The 23,314-nt window shown below is 42.4% G+C and overlaps 2 protein-coding genes across 4 annotated transcripts; one reads left to right on the top strand and one right to left on the bottom strand.

Annotated features, from left to right (window-relative positions):
• Positions 1-1,449: 1,449 nt before the first annotated feature.
• mrpl1 (mitochondrial ribosomal protein L1) lies at positions 1,450-8,950 on the bottom strand. 3 transcript variants are annotated; one of them, XR_013772022.1, is made up of 10 exons: positions 8,893-8,933; positions 7,564-7,672; positions 7,147-7,414; positions 5,891-5,974; positions 5,521-5,592; positions 5,063-5,174; positions 4,825-4,925; positions 4,516-4,597; positions 1,839-2,054; positions 1,450-1,687 (listed from the first exon to the last, which is right to left on the bottom strand). XR_013772022.1 is itself a non-coding variant. In XM_079269521.1 (9 exons), exons 1-9 carry the CDS (start codon positions 8,921-8,923, stop codon positions 1,951-1,953), a joined length of 963 nt encoding a protein of 320 aa, XP_079125647.1. In that variant the 5' UTR covers positions 8,924-8,950; the 3' UTR covers positions 1,450-1,950. The 3 variants fall into 3 exon arrangements, 1 of the variants encoding a protein (XP_079125647.1); XM_079269521.1 differs by having other exon boundaries at positions 1,450-2,054; positions 8,893-8,950; XR_013772023.1 differs by lacking the exon at positions 1,450-1,687 and having other exon boundaries at positions 2,044-2,054; positions 4,516-4,627.
• Positions 8,951-9,503: 553 nt separating this feature from the next.
• Positions 9,504-21,364, top strand: cnot6l (CCR4-NOT transcription complex, subunit 6-like). Its single transcript, XM_079270150.1, has 12 exons — positions 9,504-9,612; positions 12,371-12,492; positions 13,384-13,570; positions 14,185-14,270; positions 14,476-14,565; positions 14,686-14,754; positions 15,938-16,095; positions 17,195-17,349; positions 17,989-18,140; positions 18,980-19,207; positions 19,378-19,580; positions 20,066-21,364. Exons 2-12 carry the CDS (start codon positions 12,381-12,383, stop codon positions 20,288-20,290), a joined length of 1,665 nt encoding a protein of 554 aa, XP_079126276.1. The 5' UTR covers positions 9,504-9,612; positions 12,371-12,380; the 3' UTR covers positions 20,291-21,364.
• The last annotated feature ends 1,950 nt before the right edge of the window (positions 21,365-23,314 follow it).

The following is a 23,314-nucleotide window of genomic DNA, read 5'->3' as shown; positions in this document are numbered from 1 at the left end:
TAGTAGTAATCAGTAGTATTTATTAGTAGTAATCAGTAGTATTTATTGGTAGTAATCAGTCGTATTTATTGGCAGTAATCAGTCGTATTTATTAGTAGTAATCAGTAGTATTTATTGGTAGTAACAGCAGTATTTATTGGCGGTAATCAGTAGTTTTTATTGGTAGTAACAGTAGTATTTATTGGTAGTAACAGCAGTATTTATTGGTGGTAATCAGTAGTTTTTATTGGTAGTAACAGTAGTATTTATTGGTAGTAATCAGTAGTTTTTATTGGTAGTAACAGTAGTATTTATTGGTAGTAACAGTAGTATTTATTGGTAGTAACAGCAGTATTTATTGGTGGTAATCAGTAGTTTTTATTGGTAGTAACAGTAGTATTTATTGGTAGTAATCTGTAGTATTTATTGGTGGTAATCAGTAGTTTTTATTGGTAGTAACAGTAGTTTTTATTGGTAGTAATCAGTAGTTTGTATTGGTAGTATCAGTAGTATTTATTGGTAGTAACAGCAGTATTTATTGGTGGTAATCAGTAGTTTTTATTGGTAGTAATCAGTAGTTTTTATTGGTAGTATCAGTAGTATTAATTGGTAGTAACAGCAGTATTTATTGGTGGTAATCAGTAGTTTTTATTGGTAGTAACAGTAGTTTTTATTGGTAGTAATCAGTAGTTTTTATTGGTAGTAACAGTAGTATTTATTGGTAGTAACAGTAGTATTTATTGGTAGTAACAGCAGTATTTATTGGTGGTAATCAGTAGTTTTCATTGGTAGTAACAGTAGTTTTTATTGGTAGTAATCAGTAGTATTTATTGGTGGTAATCAGTAGTTTGTATTAGTAGTAACAGTAGTATTTATTGGTAGTAATATACATTACTTAACAAAGATGCAAAAAGCCATCACGGGGAAAACAAACGAGTGGTAAAAAAGGTGATAAAAATAAATTCATGTATAAATATATGATAATGTGTTGAAGAGAAGCGACAGGTTGCAGAAATCATTTCTACAATGTCAGCAGATCTGTCCACGTCAATACTGCCTCCTGCTGTTTAGATGGCAGAACTACATGTACAACACCATGTAGTACATGTTTCACATGTAGTTTTACATGTACAACTACATGCAAAACGTATTACTGTCGTGAACTGCTGAGGCTGCAGGGATTTGATCCCGTTCATGTTGGGGGATCAGGTCTGGCTCTCAGTCGGCGGTCCAGTTCATAAAGGTGTTGGATGAAGTTCAGTTCAGGACTGAACCTCATTAATATTTATTTACCTTTATTTAACATAAAGTTATATATATATACATACATGTATATATAGTTTAATAGTCAGACATTTGTGTGTAAATCATCCAGTGAGTGTTGTTATGATTTTACACGTGCAAAATCACAAAGTTGAAGCTCTCTATTGTCTAAAACATCAGTTTGGCTTCTTCACAGGTAACATGAACTAATCCAAAGTCTGATTTAATGATTTACCACCAAACTCCACATCAATAAATCACTTATTTCTTTTCAGATCACTTCATGTTTTCATTCAAATCTAAATCCAGAGAGTCACATTCATTAATATTCTAACGTATCAGCAGGTTTCTAGCGAGTCAAGTCAAACACTTTGTTTAATACATCTTAGATAACCAAGCTAAAGACACAATGAGGACCTTTCTGGGTGAATGTGGGGAAGATGAACTGTGGATGAAGAGAATGGAAAAAGAAAGGATTTCTTAAAAGAGTAAATTATTTTGTAGACCTCGAGAATGAAAACATCTTCATGTGATTTATGGAGCAGTCGCTTCCTGCGTGTGATTATTAATAACAGTCACCGTCCTCTCTCGGTCACCTTGTGATGTTTTGTCCTTCTTTCTCTCCTGGGATCCGTGTTAAACAATAGATACGAGAACATACATACACACACACACACACACAAGACACATCTACAGCCTGAGGACACGTCATTCGTCCTTCTGCTCGGCTGCTTTGGGTAAAACGTCTTCGCTCTTGAACCACAAAGCTTCACTGGTATGACTGGCGATGATCGCCCGCTCGATGAAAGGTCCTGAGGAGGAGGAGGAGGAGGAGGAGGAGGAGGAAGAGTTGTGTTAAAACAGATAACGGTACGTTTAAAAACACATAAATCAGACTGAAGTGAAAACTAAATAAAACAAAACACTGAAATTAATAATTCTCTGTTGAAAAGAGAGAAAAGCAACCTTTACAAAATAAATCAAAACTCGTAAATCAAAACTCATCACCTGATTCACAAACACTAAAGCTCCTCCCACTCCAGAAGGTTTCTGTTTGTTTCCAGAGTTCAATACTAGACGGCTGTTTTCACCTCAGGTCTGCCTGCAGGACTTGTGACATCACAACTAGTTGGGAGCCAATCACGGTCCAGTATGCAAACACAGCCTCACTACCAACTTTCGACCCTCTAGCGTCAAGCTTTGTACGCTCGGGTAAAAAATGTCTTTTCAAAATAAACTTCCATGTTGACAGGAAACGCTCAGTTTAAGCTCCGACGTTTAAACTGCCAACGTAGGTTTAGCGCCACAGAACTTCTTGGGTCGGTGTAGAAAAAGATGGTGGTTTGGGTGAAAGAAAGTTTGTTTCAAAAGATAAGTTCATTCACAGAGAAACCTTCATGATGCTGGAGCTGACCGACTGGAGAACATTATAATCCTGCTAAACCCGTACACACCCGTTCTACAGGGGCTTGACTGTAATATATAGAACACATTTAACACACATGCTGCACATCAGTCTGCATGAGATGATGTTAAACAGCTGCCTTCAATCACTCATCATGTCTCTGATGAGAAGCGTATGAATAGATATTTCAGCATGTTGTCTGAGATTTCCTGCATTCGGGTCTTTCTTCACCAGCACATGGTTCTGCTTCTTGTCATGAATAACTCCCATGAGCCCCTTGAGCTTCTTTCTCTTCCCCCTCGTCGTCACCCACACGTTGCCGTTCTCCGTTTGAAGCATTTCGCTGTGAAGTTTCCTCTCGTTTCTGCCCACGTTGCAGCCATCAGCTTCTGCCCCAAATGACTCTTTACAGCACATTAAAGGACATAAAGACGCAGCCTCGGCTATTCAAACAGCATTCACATCTTGATCCTTGACTACAGGGTGCGGAGGAAATTACATTCTGCCCAGAGTCCCTGTGCGCCGCTCGTCGGAGGTTTGAACTGCTGCATAATGTTCGCTGGCACAAACTCAAAGAGGACTCGAGCTCAGAAAAGCCCAGGTGGCTCGGCCCGGTACGAGTCACCGAGCGAGACGTTTCAAGCTCTCTGCGGCCGGGCCGGGTTCAGCAGAGGGCCGACGTCTACAGCGTGAGCGGAGACGAGTCCCGCCGGGATCCACCGGCACAGAAGTGCACAAACTCAGGGTGACCGAGAGCACTTTGAACACGAGCAGCCACAGGCCTGCTGCGGTGTCTGTTGATCTGAAGCGACGACGCTCTACTTTATTTTGGTCCCGTCTGATTCGTTTGTTTGGCAACGGTCCAAAGGTTCTTCATCAGAGCATTCATGGTACAAAAAAATACTGATTCAAACTGAATCTCATGCCTGAATACACCGAGACATCTCCCTCAGGGTGCACGCGTCTCATGTTCCCGTTTCCTGTTATCTGGAATACTAACTTTTACTGATTTAATCATGATTTATTTAACTTTAAACAACTTAAAACAAGGGATTCGTGTTTGGTAACGTGTTTGTTGTGGTTGTTTATGGACCATGATGTCACATTAAAAAGCACCAAATGTCACGTTTACTCCACACCGGTTTGTGTGCTCCTATCGGAAGGACGTTTGAGTAAGAACTTCACGATCCAGCGAGAGACACCGCGGTCCTCCAGAGAGACATCCGGGAGAAGCTGGAGGGTAAAGAGTTGCTGGTACGAGACGTTCACGGTCACAAAGGGCCGCCGGTTTCTACCGCGTCCTCAATCAGCATTTGTGAAAGCGCTGCAGTTTACTTCAGCGCCGTTAATGACATTTTATTTAGCCGGCTCGGAATCAATTACAGTGCAGATGATTTGAGCCTCGGCCTCTAATGGGGGTCCGTTAGCTGAGGATTACAGCCGGCGCCCTGCTGTCGAACGCAGAGGGAAGCGAATGTACAGAAGATCACAAACCGATGAACTCGTACTGAGCAAAACATTACAGAGGAGTCATTCCTTCAGTGTTTAAAGCCCCAAAACGATGTTCTCTCTCGAGTTCAAATCATGGATACGTTATGTTGTTGCTGACCATCTCTGGCTGCCATGCTGTCTCACTCCGTCTCACTCCGTCTCACTCCGTCTCACTCCGTCTCACTCCGTCTCACTCCGTCTCACTCCATCTCACTCCATCGCTGTGATCTGAACCAAAGCGTTTCTCTCTCCACACAAACCAAATCAATCAGCAACGTGCTGCTAAATACTGAAGAGCTGATCAGCTGCTGCTGACAGACGGAGAGCAGCCTCGAGCTGGAGGAGTTGAGGTGTGTTGGTGGGTTTGGTGAACGTACCCATGTTAGCTGGTCGGTGGGAGCAGACGTCCAGCAGGATTGTCTTCAGGTTGGCAAAGATCTGTTCTTTGGGCATGTCGAGCTGTGCAGAGAGGAGGATGCAGGATTACTACTGCAAATAAACACGTGGATTTACAGGAGAACATCAGTTTATCTTCCTGTAATCAGCCGTTTGAAGTTTTACTACATAATAAATACAACTACAGTCAAAATGTGCAGCTTCATGTCACTCCCAGAGCTTCACTCCCAGAGCTTCACTCCCAGAGCTTCACTCCCAGAGCTTCACTCTGCAGCAGCGTTGAGACGTACCATCGCTATCTGCGTCCTCACGTAGCAGTCGCTCTCCACCATGACCTCGTGACCCGCTTGAAACAACTCCAACATCTTGAGAACGTGGATCCCGACCGAGCCTGAGAGTCGCCAGAGAGAGAGAAGCATGAGCGCATTTACACTTTGGAGGTGGTTTTAAACCCTAAAACGTCTCCACATGAGCTCAATGGTCCTGCAGGTTCAGCTTCAGTCCGATCACCTTTGACCTCCGGCTTACCTCTCTTTCCCTTTGGAAACTTCTTCCTCAGTTTGCTCTTCAGCGAGACGAGCTTGGGCAGAATATCTGGCACCGCCACGTAGAAGTCTGCTGAAATCTCGTCATCTAAGATCTGCAAATGAATCAGATGAGATTAACAGACAATGTTTAGTACAACCGTCACAGCCCTGATGTTTGAGCGTGTTTAACTGTATATTTAATAAAGAGAATCAACTCTCTATTTATATTTTAGATCGATATATATGTCACAAAATGGCAACCGTAAAGTTAAATGAATGAAACTACAGTTGAATGCAATGAACTGTGCTCCAGCTGTTAAACATGCGTTTGTTTTACTTTGCTTTGTAACAAGCTCATATTGTTACAATAAAAAAAGACGATAAAAACGAACTTGATCTGAACTTACAGAATATAAAGTGGATATAAAAATGTAAAAGCATCTTTATTGAACCACTCACCGGCTGTATGAGCTCTGCTCCTCCAGCAAACACGGCTCCGTTCTGCTTTGCAGCTTCGGCTTGTTCAGCATCCTGCAGAGAGAAACACTTAGAATCTGATGCGGGTGTGTCAACGTGTGGCGGACCCCGCCGGTGTCGTTCAGTACGCTCGTTAACATCTGAGTTACAACCCTCAACCTGCGCTGCCAGACGGGAATATCAATCACATGCTGCCGGTAGGTTTCTGTGATCAAAACAGCCGCGAGGCAAATAAAACACAGCGCTGCTGCACATCCGAGTCATGTTGGGCAATATTAAAGCAATTCATCAACAGCAGGCAATCAGTCGGCTATGAAATTAAGATTCAGAGAGAAAAAATAAAAGCTTTTACCTCGGTGAAAACTAGAACTTTGTTCCTCTCCGTGTTGAAGGGGTGCGGCAGGTGCACCGTGCTCACGAAGGAGTCCACCTTTTTCTGTAGGAGAGAAATAAATAACATGAATTATTACAGTTTAAACAAAGGGACGTCAATCAGAGCAAGCTCGGATAATCAAGTCTTAAAACTATTCTGCCACCACTTTCATTTTTCCCGAGTGTTCTTAATTCATTATGCAGAGGAACATTGGTTCTACGTGGTTCTATGCATGAGCGCGCTCAACGAGTGGACTAAGCAGCAGCTCTGCAGGCCTGTGATGAGGAAACAATCTCAGGAGGGTTTCATGCCTCTGCGTCTCACTGCTCTTCTGCAGATAAACCAAAACTGCTTCAAGACGGATGCAGTGAACATCACACAGATATGTGGCCGACTGCTGGAGTTAGTCTCAAGCAGATAGTTTGGTGATCAGCGGTTGTCTGGAGATATACGGACGTAATGGCTGCATAAACATGACGTCAGAGGGTCGTTCAAATAAACAATATATATTTATCTCTGCTCAGATTCAGAGCAATATAGATGTGAATATTTAGCGACAGAAGTTAAAGTTCTTATTGTCACGTGCAAATTCTTCGATCTCAGACTCCCCTCAACTGTGCTCTTAAGTTATATTTTGGATTTGCCTCGTTATAACTACAGCCTGACAGGTGTTTCTATTATTTTGTCCACCCCCTTTATATCAATGAGTGTGTGTTAAACAACAGAAACACTGTTTACATCCTCTGAGTAACCACTGGGTGGATTTATTGCAGGACTGTTGTGTTAGACCGCACTAGTTTTAACGAGGTGTACCCAATAAACTGGCACATCCTCACCTGAAGAATTGCTGCGATAATAAAAAAGCTCTCCATTTTGCAAACACCTTTAAAGAGACCAAACTGTTCTGAGTAATACCAGGAGACGGACTACAGGCTCACCACTTTGGGACAATCACATCCATGTGAAATGAAATCTTCGGAGGGATTAAAGGCTTCATCAGAGCTGCTGGTTGGACGGTTAAATAGCTTCACACACCTCCAAAGACAAACTCAGGGAACTTCAAGATAGTTGTGCAGAACAAAATAAGCAACGATAAGAAAAGGACACGTTGTGACCGCTAAGACCCAATCAAGGAGCAGACGTCCATGTCATCGTCTGAAAGGTCCCTGTTTTCTGCCCGACTTCCATTCACTTTGCATCTGCAGAGAACACAGCTGCAGGGCTGCTGCCGTTACCTTTTTCTCCAGTTTCATGTCCAGCTTCAGATCGATGTAAACGGGCTGCTTGTGGGGAGTGAAGTCCAACTCCTGGAAGTTCTTCAGCATGTCGATGGCGTCTGCTGCGCCGTAGGCGGTCCGGGGGTAGTACCTCAAAACGTACACGTCGTCCACGGGCGTCCACGCCGTCTTGCCGTACGGCTTATGTCGGTCTTTGTCGTCGATGACCCTCTTTTCCTTCTTCACCTCCTTCTCTGTGTTCTCTTTCTTGTCTTTCCTCAGTGCCCTAACCAATGAGGGAGATGTTAAACTGACTCTTTATATTACAGATCACGTGGCAACATCTTTTATCTGCTGAGAGGACGACAACAGTTCCTCTCTGGATGAAGATCTTATGAAAGCTTGTTCTACTAAGCGACAGGTCCGTGAACTCACTTGACAGCTGCTAACGTCCTGACGGGCAGGTTCCTCGGTGCCGCCTGTGAAGCGCCCGTGTAGGCGGGACCGCCGGCTCTCAGCAGCTGCCTCTGACATCCTGCTACAACTGGGAAAAAAAGAGACAAAAAGCTGCTCAGAAATGAAAACAAACAGACGTGAGGAGCAGATGATGACCTCCATTTAACACACACCGATGCTGTGTGATGTCTGTGGGACGCACGACATGAAACTGCATTTGTGCTGTTTTCTGTGACAAGAGGAGTGTCTGTTTAATTCCATCAGAGGATGTCTTCCACACTGATGGCAAGCATTACAAAGGAGCTGCAAGCCTCATGAAATAACATGGTGTTGGGTCAAATCATGAAGAGAAATGTGTATAAATATTGTTTAAAAAAAACAGCTGAATAAACTAAAAATCTAGTATAATTTGGCACGAGCTTATCTCTAAAGTAATGTTCATGCATGAGAGCGTAGCTCTGCCAGACTGAAGCAGACTGTACACATATATTTGTGCTGTTTGCATGAAATCGGAATAATAAGTGTCAATATCATTACATCAAGATAACAGCGAGCTCACTGATTTGTAAACTTAAAACACTTGTATGAACGCGTTCACTGATGCTAGTTATCACGCTAACATTGCTGCTTTTAAATCCAACATCAAAGAAGCCTTATGAGTAAAGTTTAAAAAGATGATACAGTTTATTATTTCTGCTCTTTGTGTTTCTACTCATCTGTTCAGACGTAAGGATCGTCTTGACAAAGAGCACGTTATAAAGTCTGTGTTTTCTGTTATTCAACGTTTTCCCGAAACTGCGTTCAGAAATCTGACAGTTTAATAATCACTTTATTATCAACAAATACGTGTTCAAAATAACATTTTTTAAAGCCCCGATTTAACCGTTTATGTTAACTCTTTAATTCGGCATAACTTTGAGACATTAAGAAATACTTTAATGTGACTAAATGTCGGCTTTTGTTTGTTTACTCGTTGGCACTCGACGTGTTTTGGTTCAAGGACGCTGTGACAAAACGATTCATTTCATATATTTAAAAGCTGCCTTATTAATAACATGCCGAATTGATGGAATAATCGTAATAATTACGATATAACCGTACGTAATAATGTCCCATGTGTGGAACTCACGCAAGGTGACAATACAAATGATACACATTAGCAGGTTTAATGGTTGTTTGGCCTTTTAACCGACACAATAATTAAATATAAAAGACTTTAAAGAACTCTCATGTACTCATATTATTATAGGCATGACCTGAAAATTCACTGTCACTTAAACTTAACTGAATTTCACAAAAACAACTGACCTTTCCACACGGTCCGCGTGCAGGTTGCCATGTCTGGGAATGCTGCTGGTCCGTGTGGAAACAGAGACACTCGCTGACCAGTTCCACCTGGGAGGTAAAGACGATATCTCGATTTAAAAACTGTCATTTTATAAGTTACCTTGACTTTTGCAAAATACTTAAAATCGACATCATATACTGAGTAAATATATATAATTGTTAGGTATTTTAGTAAATGTTTGAGTTATAGGAGCATTTCGTCATTTTGAGAATATAAAATATGAATCAACAGGGAACATTTCCTTAATTTTTTTATATTTAATAGAGGCTGAATTATGCAGTGGCTTCTACATGAATTGATAATCTGCGACTGATGGATCTTTATCTAATAATCAACTGATATTTCTATTTAGTTTGCTAATACTTTGTAACAGAAAACAAATGCGATAGTAACAATAAGATTCCTTAAGATTAGGTGACAGCACATTACGCATTTTTATTTCATTCTTAATGTTAAAAATTAGTTTACACACAATTTTTCACAACTTGACTCAATGTCATGAACGAGGGGAAAGAATCCGGGTGTGCACGCGGCGTGCGGAACGAGTACGAGCGGAAGTCGCGTTTGTTGTTCTTCCTTCTGCTTCCGAGACGTTCAGGGTCTAAACGGGTTCAACAGTCGTGTCTGCATGTCTCCACCAATTCCCTCTATAAATCGTCTTCTTCCGCTCCCGAATGAAGGTAATGGGCATTTCTGACTTTGTTTCTGATGCTGCGGGGACATTTTGTCCCGGGTTAGATTTCACAGTTTAAATCCCGTCTTTACCGTTACCCCCTCCGCAGTCCGCCTCGGTGAGTTCCGGGCGGCACGCGCCCCTTGCCTGCCGCTAGCCAAACAAATCCAGCCCCGTGCTGTAATGGCTCACCGGGGCGGTTGAACCCGTTGGAACTCGGTTTAAAACGACATTTTAATGGTTTTAACGGACGTAACCGGAAGGGTTGCCAGGTGTGACAGCTGGTGAGAGGGGGGGCCGAACTTCTCCTGAACGCCCCCCCCCCCCACACACACACCCGTCACGTGCTTGTCAGGTGTCACGTTTGACATGACAGCTATGTTTGGATACTCAGCTGTCGGTGCAGTTGCCATCGCTGCATATTTTACATTCACAAAACAAAATTCCCGCCTTGTTAAAAGTGGTTCCCTAGGCAACAGATCGGTTACCACAGTCTCGTGAGCCCCAAACACATGTTGATAAAATAAAATAATCCTTTAAAAAAACAATGTATCAAAACAAGTATTATAAACAAGTAATAGTAATAATAATAATAATAAAACAATAAAGAATATTAGATATATAATAAGTAACAATATATATTAATAATAATTATATTATTTTGTAGTAATAATAATAACAATAATAATATTTAGTAATAATAATAATAATAAACAATAAAGAATATTACATATAAAATAAGTAAAAAGGTAAAAAATCCACAATATCTAAAATATATGTACAGCAGAATACTTGTTGTATTGCACAGTGTACTAATATTGCACATCTCTTTAGTGTTGTGTGGTGTACTGGGAGCAGAGCTGGTTGTGATCATCATCATCTTCATCTCTTCATGACGGTGATATGAACCGTTGCCAGCAGGTCGTGTTGACATCTCTTGTGACCCAGAAGTGTGTAAACAAGTTATGCAAGTCTTCTCCAAACGTGTTCAGAAGGTTTCGATCATAAAGAACATTGAGTTCTGAACACCTTGTCACTCACAGTATAGTGTGACCTTTAAAACCTTTTTATTTACTGAATTAACCAAACTCTGAGGGGCACCGTGTCTCACAAACATGACACAAATATAACTAGTTTTAGTTGCATATTCTCCATTGAATCCTTTCATTTATCTGCTTTGTGAAAACACAGCCTTCTGGTGACTTCAGTGTGTGTTATTAACAGCAATGCATGTTTTATTATAATGCCCTAAACATGCTGAGAGGCGGAATTAAATCATGCAAATCAGCACAATTTGAACAGCAATTTAAAAGGAAATATAAAATAAATCTTTCTTTCCTGAATCAGCTTAGAGGTGAGATCACAAAGAACAGGATTAATACAACATGTGTGACTCTTCTTTGAGGCTGTGGGAGGTAAACTGCTGCTGGAGGGAAGTCTGGAATTTGCATCATTTTATTTTAATTAGCTGTGACTTGTAGTTCAAAGTTTGCCTCACAGAAGTCACTCGTCCACCCGGAGTCAGCAAAGTGAATTCCTTAAATACTGATCGTACTGATAATCAGCGACGATGACAGTGTCTTTATTGAGGACAGTTTTTGTCCTCCAGGTGCTTCCTCTGGCTCAGATCTGGTCGAGGGTTTTGAGTCGTGTGCCGGTAAACGCTGACTCAAGCAGACACTTTAAAATATATATTTACATGTCTGGGAACACATTCTGCATGTGGCTGGAGAATGTTTGGGGGCTTGTTATTCACTGAGACTTGTTTCTTATGATGTTTGTGTTTCTTGTGTTTCTTGGTGCTGGACAGACGACTTCAACATTTCTTAAATTAAACAGAACATAAAGTATACTTTCAAACATACAGCAACAAGGACAGGAAACCTGTTTTTGCTGTAGAGCTTTTTTTTATTAATTGTTTTGGTGAATTATATTCATAAAAATATATAATGTTTTGCAGCTGTAGTTTGTTGATTTAAAAAAAAATGGCTGCTACTTTTAATACTTGATGGACTCTAACATCTGTGTTTCTTGGGTTCTTGATGGACTCCAACATCTGTGTTTCTTGGGTTCTTGATGGACTCCAACATCTGTGTTTCTTGGGTTCTTGATGGACTCCAACATCTGTGTTTCTTGGGTTCTTGATGGACTCCAACATCTGTGTTTCTTGGGTTCTTGATGGACTCTAACATCTGTATTTCTTGGGTTCTTGATAGACTCTAACATCTGTGTTTCTTGGGTTCTTGATGTAGACTCTAACATCTGTGTTTCTTGGGTTCTTGATGTAGACTAACATCTGTGTTTCTTGGGTTCTTGATGGACTCTAACATCTGTGTTTCTTGGGTTCTTGATGGACTCTAACATCTGTGTTTCTTGGGTTCTTGATGGACTCTAACATCTGTGTTTCTTGGGTTCTTGATGGACTCCAACATCTGTGTTTCTTGGGTTCTTGATGGACTCCAACATCTGTGTTTCTTGGGTTCTTGATGGACTCTAACATCTGTATTTCTTGGGTTCTTGATAGACTCTAACATCTGTGTTTCTTGGGTTCTTGATGTAGACTCTAACATCTGTGTTTCTTGGGTTCTTGATGTAGACTAACATCTGTGTTTCTTGGGTTCTTGATGGACTCTAACATCTGTGTTTCTTGGGTTCTTGATGGACTCTAACATCTGTGTTTCTTGGGTTCTTGATGGACTCTAACATCTGTGTTTCTTGGGTTCTTGATGGACTCTAACATCTGTGTTTCTTGCTTTGTTCCTCAGATTAACAGGTATGCCAAAGGAAAAATATGATCCTCCAGATCCCCGCAGATGTTACACCATCATGCCAGCGGAGGAGGTGGCCAGTGGGAAGAAGTCTTACTGGGCCGAGCTCGAGATTTCTGGTCAGTCTAACGATCAAACTATTCAGAAAAAAGGAGGTTTATTACTGGTCTCCTACACGTTTGAAGATAAATCAGTAAAGAATGTTTTTAATCGGTGAGATGAAGTGTTTTTCTCTGTTCTTGTTTTTTACTTTGTGTCCTTTATGTACATTGTTCCACTATTTGTATGTGAGTGCAAACTGAAGCTGAGCCGTTGTTTCTAATTTCTAGTGTTGCAGATTAATCGACAGAAAATTATTTTAAACTATTTATTATTTTAGTAATAGTTTTTTTTTAATACCTTGGTTTTTGGAGCCTTTTTAAAAATATTTCCCCACATTTCATGGGAAAAAACGATTAATTGACTGATAAATAAAATTAATCATGGAAACAGTCCTACATTGCAGCATTGCTGTTGGTTAACGGGTTCCTAACTGAGATAATGAAGCTCTGTGAACCACATGAAGCTCTTCAGACTTCCACAGAACCACAGGCGTCTCCTGTTAGATGTTCTCAGCTGAGTGAACATGAAACGGAGAAACAACAAACGTTCCCCGTCTCTGTTGATGTTGTTCGACCTCTCAGTCAGGAGGTTTCAAAAGAACAATCTAGAGATTCATTTCTTTGCTTTGCATCTGGTTTGATCCAGTTTGTTTCTCATCAAAGTGCATCAGTGTGTTGTTGTTTTTGTGTCTCATGATGAGTCTGTTTCATGTGGTTTTCCACCCTCGAAACAATTATAGTCGGGTTCTTCTTTTGGTGTGGAAAAGGTCTAAAGCAGGATGTTTCCTCAGAATACAAACCAACGTTATCCGTTTTCAACAGCAGTGTGTTTTGTTCCCTGGTTCGGATGTAACGTCTTGTTTCTCGCCACATCTGGAGTTTGATGCCCTTCTGTTTGTCTGGATGCAGGACGGGTGAGGAGCCTGAGCAGCTCCTTGTGGACGCTCACCCACCTGACGGCGCTGCACATCAACGACAACAACCTGAGCCGCATCCCGCCGGACATCGCCAAGCTGCCCCACCTGGTCTACCTGAACCTGTCGTCCAATAAGCTCCGCAGCCTGCCCGCCGAGCTCGGCAACATGGTCTCTCTCAGGTAGGCCGGTCCTGTATCCAGAGACGCTTTCAGGGACGTTAATACGCAGAGGACATAGAACCTGGACATTAAAATAAGCTTTTGACTGACTGAGAACCTGTAAAACAAGTCTGAATGATGTGTGATGGTATCGATCATTCACAGTCGCTCCAGTCGAACAGAACCTGACTCGTGATCAGTTCGGTTACGATCTAGATGAGATTCTAATAAGACCGCAGCCTCACATATACACGGATACGGTCATAATTAGAATTAAGAAGGTCCCTCCAGTACAGCTCATTATGGAAACATGAGAAAGAGAATACTCTACTCCGGAAATAAGAAACTTTGAAGTCCATCGTTGAGATGTGATGAACGCAAACTGCTCGTCTGTCCTCGTGTTCGCTTCAGATGAACAAAGACTTTAGATTTTGTGATCAAAAACACGCTGATCAAAACAAAGAGGAAGATGATGAAATGTGTGAGTGGGAGGAAGAGCTCATCTCAACACACAAACAAAGATGAGAAGCAAAGACACGTGACTAGAAGACTTGATGTGAACAGAGGACAACGCGGCGGATGTTCTAACATCAGGGACACAAAGTACTGATCATGCTGTCCCATTGTTCTTACAGGGAATTGCTTTTAAACAACAATCTTTTACGAGTTCTGCCTTATGAACTTGGGAGGCTTTTCCAGTTACAAACGCTGGGGCTAAAAGGTGAGTTTGTTTTTATTATTACTGTTAGTTTAAACTCAATTAGATATATTTTAAATGAACTTCTGACAAGTGACTTCTGGCTCCAGGTCATTGTTTCTTTATGTACATCAGTGAAACCTGAAAACGTCTTGTCAGATGTTTGTTTTTATATGTGTTTAATATGTATTTCATGTGTTTAATATGTATTTTATGTGTTGTGTTGCAGGAAACCCTTTGTCCCCGGACATCCTCAATCTGTACCAGGAGCCGGACGGAACCAGAAAGCTTTTGAACTACATGCTCGACAATCTAGCAGGTGAGCGGCTCGGCCCGCTTACCAGAGCTCCTGAATATTGAACCACCTGTGTGTCTGTCGTGAGGCTGAGCAGCACGGGAACCTGGGAGCAGCTGTGACCTTGTGTTTGTGTGTTTGCAGTGCACCCAGAGCAGCTCCCCCAAAGACCGTGGATCACTCTGAAGGAGCGAGACCAAATGAGTCCCACAGGTACGTTCACCGGGGTTGAGTCACTGCTCCCTGCTGGACCTTTACAGAAAGATTCACTTCTTTTATCAGCTGAAAGTCATGGACTTTGACGTAATGTTGATGTTGATGCACACTGATGAACAAGAAGGTAGCCGTCCCCTGAGCTACAATAGAAGGTAACTCGTTAAAGAATACAGATATAAAGAAAACCCTCATCGTCATTTGGCTTTTACGTGTTGCGTACTGAATCACTCACGCCTCTAAAAAATACCTTGAAATAAAAGAATCTGAAAAAATGATTTGGTTGAACTGCAATAACAAGTAGTACTCTGCCAAATAGCTGAGTCGGGTTTGATCAGCAGGTTAGTTTAGTTCACTGACAACAACAGAAAGAGCAGCGACGCAGCAGGTTGTAGCTTCTATTCACTCACTCACTCACAACCTCTGATTGACTTATAATCTGTCGTAACTCGTATGTTTCTCACATACTCATCAAAACATCATCTGGTGTTTCATCTACAAACACTCATGAGTTATTTTCATGCGTTCACTCGTCATTCAGAGTCCTGAGTATTAAATAATCATGATCAACACATGGAATCAAAGTTGATATGAACAATGTATCGATTGCTGAGGGTATAAATGCATTCATAGTAACAATTTAGATGATTATTAAAGCTTTGAGAGTCCTTGAAAGTGCTTAAATTTGACTCTTAAAACGCAGGACGAACCGTAAATAAAGATGTTTGCAAGTCCAACAAATAAAAATACCCCTTGTGTGTTGTAGTCCTACATCTCTTTACTTTAAACGGAGCCAAAAACTTGCCGATATGACAAGGCAAGGCAAGGCAAGTTTATTTGTATAGCACATTTCAACAACAAGGTAATTCAAAGTGCTTCACATAAAACCATTAAAAGCATCAAAACATAAGGCAAAAGAAAAGGAGATTTAAAAACAATTAAAGAAACAGTGTAAGAAATAAAATACAGTAGTAAAATGCAGGAAATTGATGAATATATTAATTGAATGTGGTTCAATTAAAGGCAGCAGAGAAAAGACACAGCGTAGCTTCTTTCTGTCGTATCACGCTGTAGTACAACGATTTAAAATGTAATCAGAAGGAGAGACGTGTTGAAAGAGACCTCACGGATCTCAACATTCATCAGTGTGTGTGTGTGTGTGTGTGTGTGTGTTTCTCTGCAGCCGTGTTCACGGTCATGTGCTACAACGTGCTGTGCGACAAGTACGCCACGCGGCATCTGTACGGCTACTGTCCGTCCTGGGCCCTCAACTGGGAGTACCGGAAGAAAGGCATCATGGAGGAAATCACCAGCTGTGACGCCGACATCATCAGCCTGCAGGTAAACCAGCTGGAGGCTGGCTCCGCCTCCATGTTCACCTTGTTTGGTTGTTTGGCCTGTCCACAAAGCAAAACTGTGCGTCTCAACAGACTCCGTTAAGAGCTGCTGCTGTCGTTTCTTATTCTTTCTTTTGTTTCTGACGGTAAGCAGCATCTTCAGAACATCACACAGAGGATGTAATGTGCGTGTCACTTGTGCTGTAATCCAATTTACAGCCTTCAAGTGTTCCAGCTCCCCAAAAACATACAAATGGTTGCTCCTCTGAGCAGTCAGGGCCCCGTTAGAGTACCACGGCCCCGGGGCTGCGACTGATTCAAGGCTGTTTTAAGCCTGCTGTGACGGCCTGGTGGCGCTTCTACGATGAATTTCATTGAAACTCCTCTCACCCCCCGAGCCTCGTGGGCCCTTATTCATCAGGCAGTCACTACAGATGATTTGAGTTCAGCAATTAATCTGTCAAATATGAATTTCAGTGCATTGTTTGGTATGCAACATGTCAGAAAGGAACGGTTTTAATCTGCAGTGATGTCTTCTTTCCACAAGGTGTCACTACTGACATGAGCTAAAAATAAAAGTACTTCTCTGATGTAATACATATAAATGAAGACATAGTGGAGCAATGACAGGTTTGTTTCTGATGGCTCCAGATTATTACTTTTGCACTCACAGTGAGGTCAAGAGTAAGGCATCACTTTGTATCCTGTTCCACAATCTGTTCAATGTCGAACGATCGACTTCACGCGGCCAGAAACACTTTTTCATATTTGTTTTCCAGTGATGTCATCTTTTTGAAATTAGAAAAACAACATCAGAATAAAAAGTTCCTCACGACCGTCTCCTCATAGAGACAAATGGTGTGAACCCCGTTTATATTGAGTATTCTTAAAATCAAGTTATTAAAGCTGAGAGTTGATGTGAAAACTCGCCGTCAGTCTGAGAATAAACCGTCTCAGTTTATTATTCTTTTTGCACTTTTATGGAAATCTTTATCTTCAGGACGGAACAAACTGCTGAATTGTATTTGCCAGTGATATGTGGCCGATGCACACGTCTTTCATTGACCGTTATAGGCGACATTTGTTCCCCCGTGTGTCTGCAGGAGGTGGAGACGGAGCAGTACTACACCATGTTCCTGGAAACCCTGACGGAGCGCGGCTACGACGGATACTTCTGCCCGAAGTCTCGTGCCAAACTGGTTTCTGAGCAGGAGAGGAAGCACGTGGACGGCTGCGCCGTGTTCTTCAAGACCGACAAGTCAGTTTTATTTCTGACGCTTTACAGAACAGGATTTATTGTCGAATATATTTATTAAATATTTTGAAGTTATTGTATCGTTTGGATCAGAACGTCTTTGATGCTTTTATCTTGTAGAAAGTCGACGTAGTTTAGTTTCGTAGATGGAGAACAAAAACTCCGTTCAACGGTACAAACAGACAAACAGACAAAGATCTTCTGAATAAGTTGAACAAGAAGAGAAGAAACCAGCAGTCAGAAGTTAAAGAAACTGGAAGCTTAGACTTAAACAGGAACAGCTTCCTGTTTCAGTGTCAAGAGTTTCACAATAAAAGCAGCCTAGAACGAGCTGGAACTAACTTTAGCAAAGCTCTTCTTCAGACTTCACAGTAGAAACAGAAGGTTAGTTTAGAGTCAGCACTGCTGGAGTATCAGCTCAACAACTCGCAGAGACTAACTCAGTAGTTACAGTTTAATTCTTTCAAATGTAAATAACACGTTTGGTGTTTGGTTCTGATTGAAGGAAAGAAGAGAAACATCGACATAGCAGCTGATTCTGAACCTTTAAAGGGTCGTGTGTGTGCGTGTGCGCGTGCGTGTGCGTGTGTGTGCGTGTGTGTGCGCGTGTGTGGACATTGATGCGTCTTCGTGCTCCCGCAGGTTTACTTTGGTGCAGAAACACACGGTGGAGTTCAACCAGGTGGCCTTGGCCAACTCTGAGGGGTCGGAGGTCATGCTGAACAGAGTGATGACCAAAGACAACATCGGGGTGGCCGTTCTGCTCGAGGTCAACAAGGACGTGTTCTCCGACGGTAAGAAGTGTCACACAGAGGCAGTGACTGAATACGATTCTCATCAAGCGGTTCATCTGTCGAGTGTTCATTTCAATCAGTTGTTGGGATGTAGTATTTCAGGAATGAATGGAAAAGGCTCAGGGTGACGTCTTCATTGCGTATTATTTTTCCAATTTTCAATTATACCAGGAGTCAACCTCCGGTTCTGCAGAGTGAAGCCGATGCAGAAGTGTCTTAAAGCTGCATTCTCTCTAGTGTCCACCAGGGGGCGACTCCTCTGGTTGTATAGAAGTCTATAGAAAATGACTCTACTTCTCTCTTGATTTATTACCTCAGTAAACATTGTAAACATGAGTTTATGTCTCAATCTCTAGTTGAAGTCTTATTTTCTAATTCCAGTTGTTTTACATGTTCATATGATCCTGACTTTAATTATAAATTCTGTTGTAAGTATGTAGAGTAGTTGTGATGATGCTCTGTTTCATAAATCAGTATTTTTCCAGCTATTTCATGAAACTTTGTGAGAAACGGACTCTCGTGTTTCACAGTGACGGTACATGTGGAGTTTAACTTCCCTGTTTGTGGTTTATTGCTTTTTCACTCGTGTGCTGTGATTCCTTCTCTTCCTTTTAATACTTTTATTTTAACGTACAAACGCTCTTCTGAAGTTGCATCAGCGCTCTGGGCTTTTCCTGAACTAAAATAAGACCATGTTTGGGTTTATCTGGGGGGTTTAACGAGGCTTTTTTTCCCGTATGTTTAAAAGTTTTAACATGATTATAATCCCTTGAAGATGATCCTGGTGGACCTGATTTAATTCCACAGTTTTAATCCAGTTTTAACTTGTCTGTTTTCAGGCATGAAGCCTCCACAGGAGAGGCAGCTGATCCTGGTGGCCAACGCCCACATGCACTGGGACCCCGAGTACTCGGACGTCAAGCTGGTCCAGACCATGATGTTCCTGTCGGAGCTGAAGAGCATCGCCGAGAGGGCCTCGGGCTCCCTGGGGACGGGCTCGTCCTCCTCCGATCCGTCCTCCATCCCCATCGTCCTGTGTGCTGACCTCAACTCGCTGCCCGACTCCGGTACGACCGTCTCGCCTCTTCAGGAACCTATATATGTATATCTGTGTCCGTCACTTCCAATAAGTTCGATCACATGATTTGAATAAATATCCACACAATGTTGTCCGAACACATCAACACGAGCTAAATACGCGGCTCCAACAACAAGCTTTTCCTTCCGTGTGCCCCAGGTGTGGTGGAGTACCTGAGCAACGGAGGAGTGGCCGAGACCCACAAGGACTTCAAGGAGCTCCGCTACAACGACTGTCTGACCAACTTCAGCTGCAACGGCAAGAACGGCAACTCTGACGGCAGCGTCACCCACAACTTCCAGCTGAAGAGCGCCTACGACAGCAATATGATGCCTTACACCAACTACACGTATGACTTCAAGGTAACGCGTGTGTGTGTTTGGGAGTTTTAAACGCCTACGTTTAGACTTGTGGATGTATTTGTCCTTCCATCACAGGCTGCCATTGGCCTCCATTCATTTCTGCAGGGTAGCACATCTCTAACTAGCAGACTGGTTCGACAACCTAATGGAATTACACTCAAGCAAGTTTAAAAAATGTCAAATTGACTTTCAGATTGTTAAAGAATGAATGGAAACCAATGGATGCCTGGAACAAAATGTTCTAAAACATCAAAATGGTCAACAGGAATGAAACTAATGTTTCCAGGTTCGTGGGCTAAACATGTAAAACAACTGGAATTAGAAAAGAAGACTTGAAACGAGAGATTGAGACCATAAACTCATGTTCACAATGTTTACTGAGGTAATAAATCAAGAGAGAAGTAGTCATTTTCTCATAGAGTCGCCCCCTGGTGGACACGGGAGAGAATGCCGCTTTAAGACGCTTCACGTCTTTGTGTCCTCAGGGCGTTATCGACTACATCTTCTTCTCAAAGACCCACATGAGCGTCCTGGGCCTGATGGGGCCGCTGGACACCCAGTGGCTCGTCGACAACAACATCACCGGCTGCCCCCACCCGCACATCCCCTCGGACCACTTCTCCCTGCTGGCCCAGCTGGAGCTGCACCACCCTCCCCCGCCCCACCCGCTCAACCCCCTCAACGGGCTGCACCTGCCGGTCCACAGGTAGTCCAGCCTGACCGAACAGCCCCCGCCAACACATCCTGTCTCACCTTTAAAACACTCCCCCCCCCCCGGCTTTATACAGGACCCTGTACAGACCACCGATCATGTTAACGCTCAAGACGCCATCCGACCCTAAAGGAGTGAAGTATTCGCCTGTTTGTTGCTCCTTTTTTTGTGCTTTTGCACAATGTGAATGTTTGTTTTAATACATTTATTTCCCTCCCCCTTAAAAAAGGCTTGATGCCAAATGTTGGGCTTGGGATGAAGTTTTGAATTGTTTTGTTTTTTCCTCTTAGAACAAGCTACTACAACAACAAACCTTAATGACGAATACTATCGAGCCGATTCGCTGAATTTCATGAGTTTTTTTGTTTTTGAGGTTTCACACAGCCGTGAAGTTTTTAGAGTAAAAACACAACTTGATATTAATGTTGTGTTAAAGTCACAGTCTGCTGTCACGCCCCAATTTACCTGACAGGTATTTTAATGAACGGAGAAACACTACAAACAGCTGTTGGGAACGTTTACGTGAAAAAGGTTTGTTGACATCGGTCACTTTTGTAAACGCAGAACCATATTCTCACTTCTGTTACAACGAAATATTTCATTTTTATCACGTGTGGAGAAGATACCTGTCATTGTTTTAAGGCGAAAGTACTGATTGGACGTTTTAAAAGTAGTTACACTAAATTGGTGTTTTTTTTCTTGACACAGGCGTTAGACTATGAAATCATCTCATGTCACGTCACTGAGGATATAGAGGATTGTTTTTCGGGGCTTTCAGATTCACACCACTTTTCATCGTTTGAGATTTCGTTGTCTGGTGTTCGTTCTAAAGATGTCACCTGACGTCGTCCTTGTTGCCAGGCAGAAAAGCTCCACCTGCCGGCCTCCCGGTGCTGCGTTCACTGCTACGGTTTCCATTTTATTTTCTTCTTCCATACTACGGGTGTTGAACCTCTCTTCTTCCATCGTTGATGAATATTTGACTTGTGTTCATCTCGTTCATGCTCACTGTTTTCAAAGATGCAACGCGTGATGATGATGATGACAAAGACATTAAACAAAGTTCAGTTCAGGCCAAATGTTAATTAATAAGCACTGCAACCAAATTAGCCCCGAAATCTTTGACCTGCTTTGAAATCGACAGTTAAAGGCATGAAGGGACTCAGCAATGGGCTTCATGACGTCGTGCTTTCAAACACCTCCGGTCTTAAGAGTGTCGTATCACCTGCCTAGCCAAAGAATCTCCCCGGTGTGAGTGACAAGAATATAATATTTATTTATTGGTGCCGGAGACGAATAATAGAACTCCTGACCAGGAGCTGAATGTATTCACCAGAGGCTCGCCAGATCCCTGTGTTCTTTGTGTTCTTTGTGTCAGATGATTAGAACTAATAGCCCTTTGTGTACGCTGTAACTCAGGGCTATGCTATGCTATGCTATGCTATGCTATGCTATGCTATGCTATGCTATGCTATGCTATGCTATGCTGTGCTGTGCTGTGCATCCAGCAGTACCTCTCAAACTACAGACTCTCAGAGTCGTACGGGCAAAAACCAAACAGGAAGCTATTGGTTTGTAAGAATCCTTTATGAAGCACAGGTAATGTATGTGTTCACATACATGTATGATGTTGTTGTTGTTGTTGAGGTCCCACGTCTTGGTGCATTTTTGATAAAACTGCTGCTGCACTTTTGCTCCATTCCCAAAGAAGAATAACTGAAGAGAAACTTAAATTAGTCCAATTTATGAGTTGTCAGAAGGTGCAAAAAGCGTTGATAAGTGTGGTGGCTCTGAACCAGTGGCTCTACCTTGTTTTTTGGGGACTTTTCTCTAGTCTCTGCATTACTTCCTGTATATTTGGTGTCGGGTGTCGGTTAAATTCTAAAAGGAGAGCATCCCTCTTTGATTGAGAAATACATTCAGCAGAGAACAGTTGGGAGCCACTGGTCTCAACAACTACTCTACCTAAAATAGAAGTCCTTTGACTTAAATCTCTTGGTACAACAGAACATACTGAGGTTTGATAGCCTGCCTGGACGGTGGACTCTGTATCAGCCGCCTGCACCAACTGTGTCCAACACATCTGGCTCATTTCACACTGGAGTGTCGAGCAGACTCTGACCTTTTTCTTAAATTGATCGAGTTCAATGAGTCAAAGCGTTTGCCGTAGTTTTGTTCACACTGAGCTCGGCTTTAGGCCGGCTCGGGTCAGGCTCTGCTTCATTTTGCTGATGATTTGACGATAATGCTAACGGATCGCTGGAGTTGATGAAGTCGACCTTTGTGACCTTTGTGAGCGCTTTGTGGCCGATACTTCACTCCTGAACTCACCTCACAGGGTTTTTACTGATTTTGTACAACAGCTGCACATAAGTTGAATTGCCTTTGATGACGGGGCGTCTTTCACATCTGTGTGGGGGAATGTACCATTCTCCAAATAGGGGTGCGTTATCTTTTCTCACGAATCAGCAGACGTACCTGGTGTTTAAGATCTGGTAGGTGAACACACCTCCTGTCTCAGATAAATGGAGAGACAGACTTTGTTTTTGAACTGAGGGCATTTTCTGTCTCCAGCAAACATGCAGTCTCTCAATTGGTACTTTGTACAATTCAGGATTACCAAGTTCTTCTTTTGAGAAACAAAGATAAATGTTCTAGGTTTAAAAGCAGTTTGTCTCTTTTATTTCTCTCTGAGATGATCCTGAACTTGGTTTCTTCCTCTTTATACACATCATCCAGCTACCACGTGCCCTGTTCATTTAGTCTCTGGAGAGCACACCTCACCTCCTCTTTTCTACAAACAACGTGCCTAGTTTGTACAGTTTCTCCAAACAGCAGCACTGCCCACGAGACCAAGACGCTCAGAGATTAACCCAGCGCCATCATCCATCATCCCTCCACCCATTCATCTGTTCACCCTCCAACCCTTCCTCAACCGAGGAGCAGGACCTGAGGCGTCACAGCTCAACTCGGACTGTTTCTATCGAGGACAAATCATCTGTTCAGAGCGCTTTCTGTGTCT

The sequence above is a fragment of the Melanostigma gelatinosum genome (assembly GCF_949748355.1).
Source record: "Melanostigma gelatinosum genome assembly, chromosome: 6".
NCBI lineage: Eukaryota > Metazoa > Chordata > Actinopteri > Perciformes > Zoarcidae > Melanostigma > Melanostigma gelatinosum.
Note: the sequence above shows the minus strand (reverse complement) of the source record. Positions and strands in the feature narration are given on the sequence as shown.

What these genes read in the sequence shown, in the direction of transcription:
- cnot6l (XM_079270150.1), top strand. Translation starts at nt 12,381, where the DNA reads ATGCCAAAGGAAAAATATGATCCTCCAGATCCCCGCAGATGTTACACC. An exon ending in GGCCGAGCTCGAGATTTCTG is followed by an intron (nt 12,493 to 13,383) that starts GTCAGTCTAACG and finishes GTCTGGATGCAG; the next exon opens with GACGGGTGAGGAGCCTGAGC. An exon ending in ACTACACGTATGACTTCAAG is followed by an intron (nt 19,581 to 20,065) that starts GTAACGCGTGTG and finishes TTGTGTCCTCAG; the next exon opens with GGCGTTATCGACTACATCTT.
- mrpl1 (XM_079269521.1), bottom strand. Translation starts at nt 8,923, where the DNA reads ATGGCAACCTGCACGCGGACCGTGTGGAAAG. An exon ending in AGGACGTTAGCAGCTGTCAA is followed by an intron (nt 7,415 to 7,563) that starts GTGAGTTCACGG and finishes CTCATTGGTTAG; the next exon opens with GGCACTGAGGAAAGACAAGA. An exon ending in GTTTCCAAAGGGAAAGAGAG is followed by an intron (nt 4,926 to 5,062) that starts GTAAGCCGGAGG and finishes GGCGACTCTCAG; the next exon opens with GCTCGGTCGGGATCCACGTT.